This window comes from Electrona antarctica (assembly GCF_951216825.1).
Source record: "Electrona antarctica genome assembly, chromosome: 7".
Classification (NCBI taxonomy): Eukaryota; Metazoa; Chordata; class Actinopteri; order Myctophiformes; family Myctophidae; genus Electrona; species Electrona antarctica.
The window spans coordinates 51,611,753-51,621,763 of NC_136812.1; the positions used below are offsets into that span (position 1 = coordinate 51,611,753).

Below are 10,011 nucleotides of genomic sequence, written 5' to 3' on the forward strand. Positions count from 1 at the left end.
TCTCTCTCTCTCTCTCTCTCTCAGTTCAATTCAACAGAGCTTTATTGGCATGAGAAAACATACGTTTACATTGCCAAGCAAAAGTGGAACAAAACAATCAAGATAAAACAATACAATAAACGTGTAAACAGAGCTGTGTTATATATTAACTCTCTCTCTCTCTCTCTCTCTCTGAACCTGTTTATGAACTTATCTGTGCTACACATTCATGCACTGTCTCTTTAAAACCCCTGCCTCCTACAAATATCCAGGAAGTCAGCCTCGCCCAGTTCAGAAGAAACGAAACTCATAGCTGTGTTTTCTCTCTCCCAGTTTGTTCTCGGAGGAAACCAAAGTGTTGTGTGTTTTCTCTTGGTGTGAATGTGGTGCTTGTCAGTGAAATGTCAGAACAACAACAGGGATGTGAGCTGGACCAGGACCAGTTCTGCTGTCCTATCTGTCTGGACATTCTGAAGGAACCAGTGACTCTACACTGTGGCCACAGTTACTGTAGCAGCTGTATTGAGGGTTACTGGGACCATGAGGACACTGGAGTCTACTGCTGTCCACAGTGCAGAGAGAGCTTCAGTCCTAAACCTGTTTTGAGGAAAAACACCTTGCTGGCTGAGGTAAGATGACCTTACAAGATACCACACATGAAACTAGTAACTACATGTTCTGCCATTGCCACAGCAGTTCTACTATAAGCACATGCTGTAGGCTATATGGTTATTTGTTCACATTGTATGTTTGTGTTGATAATGATATAGGCTACATTGTTTGTCCATTAAGAATAACTATTTATTATGTGTTAGGTTCTCAAAGTGGGGCCTGGGGACCCCCAGAGGTCCATGAGGCGGTTAAAGGGGGTCCATAAAAAGAGTTTATAGAGCATCACAGTCTGTTTAACCACTGTAAACCTACAGTATACATCAGCTATTTGAACATTGCAGATCTACAAGCTCACAATGCATCTAAACACGATATGCAATATTGTGTCCCTACTCCCTGGCACTGTGGCACAACATATTTTCAGATGGGAGGGGAGTCTGTGGACAAATGCATATTCATTTGAGAACCACTGGTTTAAACAGATGCTAGGTATAAGGTTTGATGGTATTCTAGTACTTTATTGTCATTTTGTTGACTAGTGTCATTTACTCTGATCTTTGACTTTGTCAGTCACTGGTTAATCATTAAGCCTTTGTAGGGGTGAAAAAGAATGATCTGGGTCTACATCGTAAGGCTGTCTGAAACTCCTCCCTTCTGAAGATGGCAACCAATACGTGTACTAGAGAAATGATCAACTCCTCCCCAAAGCAGGCCAGGCACATCCGAAAGACAACCACTAAATAATGCACGTGTCCCACACATGAGAACACATGCACGCGCACTGTGATTCACTAGTACAGTGAGGGATCTCTCATACACAGCTATAGGGAGAGGCGATCACTCATCTGTCTACAACCAAATGAGTTTGAGGCCACAAGCATAAATTCTCAAGAAGTGCACAGATTAGTAAAACACAGATCATCAAAACTGGGAGCAGCAGAACAATAAATATGTATAAAATAGAGAAGTGTTTGGGACAAAGCCCAGAGCCAGATGGGCAAAATGAGACATGTTTTTTTCCTAGCCATCGTGCAACCACAAGGTTGCCAGATATGAAAATAACACAAAAGAATGGAGAGAATGGAAAATGACCAACAAATGACCAAGAACAGTGGATACAATTTATTAATAAAGTTGTAAGGGTTTCGGTGAAGTTCAAGGCAAGATGTGGTTCAGAATGGTATAAAAGCTCTGAGAAAAACAGAGCTCAGGGCTCCTTTTTGGTAGTGCGACCGGAGGCTGCATCTCTTCATCCTCTGTAATTGCTTTTCAATAAACTCTACTAAGCTAATCTGATCTACGATTTAGAACTGAGTTCTTTGAGTCCGTATACCTGGCTGTTCCTGTCTATCGAAATCTCTCAACAACAGCCTAAGTGCCCCTATTCTTGGTTGTCATTAATTTTAGGAAAGTTCTAGCCCTAGTGGTTAAGAATGTCTGCTAAATGCTTACATTGTAGGCTACATTTTAACAAGGCAACTCTAACTTTATGAAATGCAAAGTTCAGAAAAAGATAATTAGATGTTAAGACAATGTGGGTGCCTGCTGGCCAAGTGGTGCAGGCGCATGCTACACATACTGTAGGCTCTGGCCTGACAGTGTGTTGTGTGTTTGAGTCCCATTCATGATGATCTTTGCTGCGTGTCTCTCCCCTTCTCTCTCTCCCTCTTTCATGTCTATGTTCACTTGATACTATCAATAAAGGCAGAAAAGCCAAATAAAATAAATAAGATAATGTTACAATGCGTTTATCACCATGAAGCTCAAAATGGCTGTGTTGTATTTCTCCTCAGTGAGTGAGCTCTCCTTCTCTTTACTTCCAGCTGGTGATGAAGCTGAGCAGTACAGCAGCTCAGCAGTCTCCTGCTGCCTCCGCTGCTCCGCTGTACGCCGGTCCAGCAGACGTGGCCTGTGATTTCTGCACCGGAGCCAGACGTCGCAAAGCTCTCATGTCTTGTCTGACATGTCTGGCCTCTTACTGTGAGACTCACCTCCAGCCTCACTACAATGTTCCTGTGTTGAAGAAGCACAAGCTGGTCCCAGCCACCGACAAACTGCAGGAGAAGATGTGCTCCAGTCATAACAAGCTGATGGAGGTGTTCTGTCGCACAGACCAACAGTCTATCTGCTATCTGTGCACCATGGATGAACACAAGGGCCATGACACGGTGTCAGCTGCTGCAGAGAAGGCAGAGAAACAGGTAGCACCACCATCACTTGAAGACAAATCATAAGATGGATCATGTTTTAAAGATGGAAGCAAGACTAAATATAGTCTTAATAATATCTGTGTCAGTAGTTAGTTCTCAAACTTTTCCGTGCCAACGACTCCCAAATTCAGATATATTTCGCCACGGACCCCCATCTGAAAATGTTTTGGGCCAGGGACCCCCAGAAAAGAAGAAAGTAAATCAAAATAAAATATTTTTAGAAATGTTAAAGTAGCAGATTAACAAGCTCGCAGCAGGGCACAAAGCGACGCACTGTGAGCTTGTAGATCTGCTTGAGAACAACTTGTTCCAAACCACTGTTCTAAAACAGAGTTTTCTAAAAGATGTATGTTATGAAATCTAAAATGGCACAGATGCTTTCCCGGTTTTAATTATAGGATGAAGTACACTAATTTTGGACCCAATTAAAAAACAGAATCATATTTCACGTCCATTAATCTTGACCTTCAAAAGTGTATTTTGGAGAAGTTACACAATTAATAGTCATTGGTCCGACAACGACAACCTACCTCAAACCCTAACCTAACCATATCTGCCAGCACGGAGCAGCGCATGTTCGCCAACCTTAATCCGGTCGTTTTCCGCATGTCAGACTATTGACATGTCGGAAAAGCGTACGCACCCCGTTTTACCCTGTATCCTGTATGAGTTCTCTCTCCTGATTGGATAGAATTGGTGTCCCGACATGAAAAAGTCCACAATGTTTCCAACCAAACTGTCTCTCTTCCTGCTTCTTGCAGAAACAGCTGGTGACAAGTCAGGAGGAAGTCCAGCAGAAGATCCAGGAGAAAAAGAAGGAGCTGAAAGACCTGAGACAGATCTTGGAGGCCCTGAACGTGAGTGGTTCTCAAAACTCTTTAATGTCAAGGACCCTAAAATGAGATTTATTACATTATATCCACTGATCAGACCCCCATTTCAAAGTATTTTGTTCCAGGGACCTCCAGAAGCTTGCTTTACAAATATATTCAAAGATTTACAGACATTTTCAAGATTGTTTCAAAAATAGCAGATCTACAAGCTCATATTGCGGCACCAAGTGACATGATATGAACTTCAAAACATCCAACGTAGTGTGTGTGCGTGTGCGTGTGCTCGTGTGTGCGTGTGCGTGTGCTCGTGTGTGTGTGTGTGTGTGTGTGTGTATTTGCGTGTGTGCGTGTGTGCGTGCGTGCGTGTGTGCGTGCGTGCGTGCTAAGACTGCGACTGCGGCTCTCCTGAGACAGCAGGAACAGACCCTGGATCAGCTGGAGAGGAGACATGCTGAGCTGGAGGAGCTGTCCAACACTGAGGACATCATCACATTCATTCAGGTTCCACATGTGGCTTTTTGACACTTTGGTTTTGAAAGAACAAATCGGCTTCATATTTCATCCCATTACATTACGTTGTAATGTAATTTATTACATTATAGTAGATTACATGACATGGCATAACATTACATTATTCATGCTGGTGGTTACTAATAATAATATAGTTCTAGTATACAGTAATTGACATTTAAATTTGTATGTTAGCATTGTAGAATTATATGAAATAATTGCAATTTTGAGCAATTGTTGTTCGTAGATTAGAACATAAATGTAATTTTTGTCAAATTATATTGTTAATTACTATTCTTATGTATGAGAATCACAATAAGTGCATAATTGTTTCCATTTTGAAAAAAACTATTTTCCAAAACTAGCAGACCTAAATGATCAGCATAAAGAAAGAAAAAACAGGTGTGCTTCCTCTGGAGACTGTCCTTTGTTTAAGGCAGTGGGAGCTCAGTTTTAAAATAACTTATAACTCATAAACCAACTAAATGGAAAAACCAGCACCCCAAAATAAAAGATGCAAGACTGATGCAATTTCTCATGTTTATTTGAGAACGCTGACGCGTTTCGGCAGAGTCTTCTTCATCACGTTTTAGTCTGCTCTGAAGAATGCTCTGCCGAAACGTGTCGGCGTTCTCAAATAAACATGAGAAATTGCATCTGAGCCAGTCTTGCATCTTTTATTTTCCATTTAGTTGCTAAATGATCAGCATGTGAGCTTATTTCCACTATTGTGCGTGCGTGCGTGCGTGCGTGCGTGCGTGCGTGCGTGCGTGTGTGCGTGCAATCCGTACATTAAGTAACTGGTTGAACAACAAGCTCAGCTCAACTCTACAATATTGTGATCAATGCACTGATCTATTGATCATCATTGATCATCCCTGTCTAAAGTGGTTTACTGGTCTCTCTGCTTGTCTCTCTCCAGAGTTTCCAGTCTCTCTCCAGTTCCACTGGATCTCCAGTCTCACCCAGTGTGGTCGTCTGTCCTCTGAGGTCCTTCACAGATGTGACTGATGTCATGTCTGGTCTGAGAGACCAACTAGACAACCTCCTGACGACAACTTGGCCACAGATATCAAACCGAGGTGAGATTTAAAAGTGTTTATTGTTTTTCATAGTAAACATGGATGGATGAAGCCAGAAGGCAACTGGAGATGTTTGAACTAGAAACAGACCGATGGTACACAGTAGGCTGTCTGTCAGATTGGACAGTAAAATAAGAATTAAGCAAGAATATTACTCAAAGGAGAGATGAGATTGAAATGGGTTTATAGTGTTTCTAAGCACCCTCTACTGTACAGTACATTTCTAAGGGTTGAATGGATTGTATAAAGGTGGAAGTATGTCTATAGAGCATCGCAGAAATAGTTCCCCATTAATTTTCCCCATAGACATTTCAAAAAGTATTTATTTAAAAACCTTAAAAGCCTTGTACAAAGCTAACAGCCAAGTTGACAAATCATGACAATAAACACATATTTTTGGGACGAACAAATAATTAGAAAGAAGAAAAACAACAAAAAAAGTGTTGTACCCTGCCCTTTTTTCGTCTTTCTAATGTTCTGTTCCGCCCAAAAAATGTGTTTATTGTCATGATTTGTCAACTGGGCTGTTGGCTTTGTCCGAGGCTTTAAAGGTCTTTAACCCATTTTGGGGTGGGAACCCCTTTTGGTGTTTTAACTATGGAAAAATAGCAGATCTTCAAGCTTGTAGGTCTGCTATTTTTGAAAATTTGTGAAAATGTGCCTCAAATCTTTGAATATATATATTATTACAGACTTACAGAGTGAATATTTTAACTCATATCTTTGCTTCTGTGGGGTCCCTGGAAGAACATATTTTCAGATGGGGGGGCGGAGGCATATTACATATAATTTGTGGGGTTCTTGACATGAAATATTGAGCACCACTGATACAGAAACATAAGGTTTTTCAGAAAACTGTCAGGATTTTGAAGACATTTTTTAAATTTCGACGTCAGGCCTAAATGGGTTAAATAAATACTTTTTGAAACGTCTATGGGGAAAATGAATGGGGAATTATTTCCTGGTGTCCTCGCAGGAGCGGGACTGTGCTGTGTTACCTGTGTTTCATATCACCCAGTACATTATATAAATGCACCATCTATTATTATTATTATTATTATTATTGTTATTATTATATTTTTGTTATTTAATGATCTTCAGGAGTTCTCTCTCCTGATTGGTTGAAAGTTGTAAACCACCTCAAAATGTATTTTCTGTTTACTAAAGCAATGATTACTATCGAGCTATAATAGCTTTCACTTTTTGGACCTTCAGTTGAATCCATCCTTCAGAATGATGACGTTTACTGTTTTCTTGTGTCTCCAGTGTGTGCAGTTGATGATCCAGCGGAGCCTCAGACCAGAAAGGACTTCTTACAATGTGAGTCCATGTTGATGTTGTTTCTGAACGTTTCAACCTGAAATGTTATTTGAAGCTCAGTCTAATGAGTTTGATCTGAGAGAATATTAACTCTAAACACAATGAGGTTCATGAGGTTTGGATTTTCTTTTGTCGTGTGTTCTCACAGATTCCTGTCCTCTGTCTCTGGACATCAACACAATAAGCAGAAATCTCTCCCTGTCAGAGGAGAAGAGGAAGGTGACTGTAACACCACCACAACAACCTTACCCTGATAATGCAGAGAGATTTGTGTACGGTCAGGTGTTGTGTACAGAGGGTCTGTCTGAACGTCGTTACTGGGAAGTAGAGGGGAGGCCTGTTAGAGGGGCTGCTATAGCAGTCTGTTATAAAGACATGAACAGACGAGCCTGGTTTGGATCCAATGATAAATCCTGGTCTTTACGGTGCAATAGTAACGACTACCGGTTCAGCCACAACAGTGTTGTGACTGAAGTGTCAGGGCCTGTCTCCTCCAGAGTCGGGGTGTATCTGGACCACAAGGCAGGCACTCTGTCCTTCTACAGTGTTTCTGACACAATGACCCTCCTCCACACAGTTCAAACCACGTTCACACAACCTCTCTATCCAGGGTTAAGGCCTTGGGCCTATGGAGATACAGTAGAGCTGTGTAAGACATGGTAGACATGTTAAGAATACTGATGAGGATATTCAGTTGAACACTTTGTTTTCTTCATTTAGATTGTAGTTGTTCCCTTCTAGATGAAGCATGTGTTAGAATGATGTGTCACCATCATGATCAATCAACCCATTGATTGTGTTCTGCTCATTGCATTTCTTTGCAGATCAATCGTTATTCAGTATGTCTGTTATCTTGTTCATGTTACTACAGAGCCCTCTGTCAGGCTGTGGAGCCTTTTATGCCTCATTGTGAGCTTGTAGATCGGATATATTCAAATGTATATACAGTAGGGCTGAAGTGGTTAATGTATGGTTTGTAATAATAATCTAAATCTACAAAGTAACTAGTAGTAAAACGTTTTCAAATAATTGTAGTGCAGTAAAAGTAAGTCAAGTTTGTGGGGTCTCCAGTTCAAATGTGATTAATGTGGTGCGCTGCAGCTGGTGATTTCAGTGGTTCTCAGGTGTAATTACTCCTCAATGTCTAAATTGAATTAAAGAGTTAATCAAAACAATTGATTTTGTCGCTTATGAAAATATAATTTAACAAGGTGAACAATGTTTGTTTGTTTTTGGAGGTCCACTTTGCAATCTCCTCACGGCCCACCAGGGGGCCCCGGGCCACAGGTTGAGAAGCAGTGCTTTAAACACAGTGTTTACTGTGCTGTAGCTCACAGTGGGTCCCAAACCTGTTCATGTCAAGGACCCCCAAATTGACACTCATTAGCCTACGGACCCCCATTTGAAAAGATATGCCAAGGACCCCCATAAGAGAAGAGGTTTACGGCTCTAGCAGTGATTCTCAACCTGTTTAATTTCAAGGGTCCCCAGTTTGACCTGAATTAGGCTTAACCCATTTTGACCTAAGATCAGATTCTAAAAATGTCTTCTACATCCTGACAGTTTTATGAAAAAGCTATGTTTCTATATCAGTCGTTCTTCGATTTTTCAAAAATAGCAGACCTACAAGCTCGTAGCGCGGCACTCGGTGCCGCGCTATGAGCTTGTAGATCTGCTATTTTTCAATAGCAGATCTACCAAAAGGGGTTCCCGCCCAAAGGCATTTCTATCTCTGTGACCCCCAATTTATATTGTAAAATTAATGTCAATTTAACTCTGAGAGTGTACAAATGGAACCAAATGGACCCGTCAGGGTCCATTTGGTTCCATTTGTACACTCTCAGAGTTCCAGACCCATAAGGGTCCATTTGGTTCCATTTGTACACTCTCAGAGTTCCAGACCCATACGGGTCCATTTGGTTCCATTTGTACACTCTCAGAGTTCCAGACCCATAAGGGTCCATTTGGTTCCATTTGTACACTCTCAGAGTTCCAGACCCATAAGGGTCCATTTGGTTCCATTTGTACACTCTCAGAGTTCCAGACCCATAAGGGTCCATTTGGTTCCATTTGTACACTCTCAGAGTTCCAGACCCATAAGGGTCCATTTGGTTCCATTTGTACACTCTCAGAGTTCCAGACCCATAAGGGTCCATTTGGTTCCATTTGTACACTCTCAGAGTTCCAGACCCATAGGGGTCCATTTGGTTCCATTTGTACACTCTCAGAGTTCCAGACCCATAAGGGTCCATTTGGTTCCATTTGTACACTCTCAGAGTTCCAGACCCATAAGGGTCCATTTGGTTCCATTTGTACACTCTCAGAGTTCCAGACCCATAAGGGTCCATTTGGTTCCATTTGTACACTCTCAGAGTTCCAGACCCATAAGGGTCCATTTGGTTCCTAGCTATCATTTAGCTGGGGACCCCCTGGATCTCCCTCAAGGACCCCTGGGGGTCCCCGGACCCCACTTTGGGAACCACTGCTGTAGCTCACAGTGGTTCCCAAACCTTTCAGGACGAGACCCAAAAGGGAAATTAGATCTACAAGATCTACAAGATCACAACGCGTCGCTTTGCGCCACGTTGTGAGCTTGTAGATCGGCTATTTTCACTACTTCTTAAACATTTGTTTTCTAGTCGAAGGGATTTCTTAGATTTTGCGTTTATTTCATCATTAGTTCATGAATATTTTTGCTTTTTTGAAAATACAATTTAAGTAATAATTAATAAACTAAATGTATAGGAAACACAAACTAAAGGGAGCCATAAAAATATGTCTGACTCGACCGAGTGTCTGTTGAAACAGTGCAGACTGTTATTAACCCATTCAGGACGGGAACCCCTTTTGGTGTTTTAAGGCATTATGTTATACTTTAGCTATTTGAAAAATAGCAGCTCTACAAGCTCATAGCGCGGCACTCGGTGCCGCGCTACGAGCTTGTAGAGCTGCTATTTTTCAAATAGTGGAATGTGGTTGAGAAGGCATTTATTAATGGGCTGGCTCACCAAAGGTTCTGCTGTTGGCAACGATGGATGTAGGCTTTCATTTCCACTCTTTCCAAATAGAAAGAAAACACAATGCTTTTTTTGATTGATTGAAGTATTTACTAACAGTTTGCAGAATTACAGTACATTTCAAGCACAACTCAATACAAAATCTTAACTGTAAGTGGACGACACCATAAAGCATTACACTTGTTTACAAGAGGGTCCACCATGTTCAATTCATCATAACATTTAGAGACGAACAAATACACACGTGACTATATAGCCAAAACCAGGAAATCATCATAAAGGAGGTTAATAGGGGAAAAAACATATGCTGTACAGTGAGAAGGAAAAGGGGTGGGGGGGGTTGAGATTTTACGGGGGCCAGTTTCGAATTGCAGCCGTCCGGTGCCCTTTGAGAGAGGTTTTGAAGGAGTCAAGGGATTCACATGTCTTAATGACAGTTGGTAGCTTT

At 41.4% G+C, this 10,011-nt stretch overlaps 1 protein-coding gene across 2 annotated transcripts; it reads left to right on the plus strand.

Annotated features, from left to right (window-relative positions):
• The first annotated feature begins 279 nt into the window (after window positions 1–279).
• LOC306927211 (E3 ubiquitin/ISG15 ligase TRIM25-like) lies at window positions 280–7,718 on the plus strand. 2 transcript variants are annotated; one of them, XM_079506908.1, is made up of 7 exons: window positions 280–608; window positions 2,415–2,792; window positions 3,563–3,658; window positions 4,022–4,135; window positions 5,067–5,226; window positions 6,493–6,546; window positions 6,695–7,718. In XM_079506908.1, exons 1-7 carry the CDS (start codon window positions 381–383, stop codon window positions 7,207–7,209), a joined length of 1,545 nt encoding a protein of 514 aa, XP_079363034.1. In that variant the 5' UTR covers window positions 280–380; the 3' UTR covers window positions 7,210–7,718. The 2 variants fall into 2 exon arrangements, with proteins under 2 accessions (XP_079363034.1, XP_079363035.1); XM_079506909.1 differs by having other exon boundaries at window positions 4,049–4,135.
• Window positions 7,719–10,011: the final 2,293 nt, after the last annotated feature.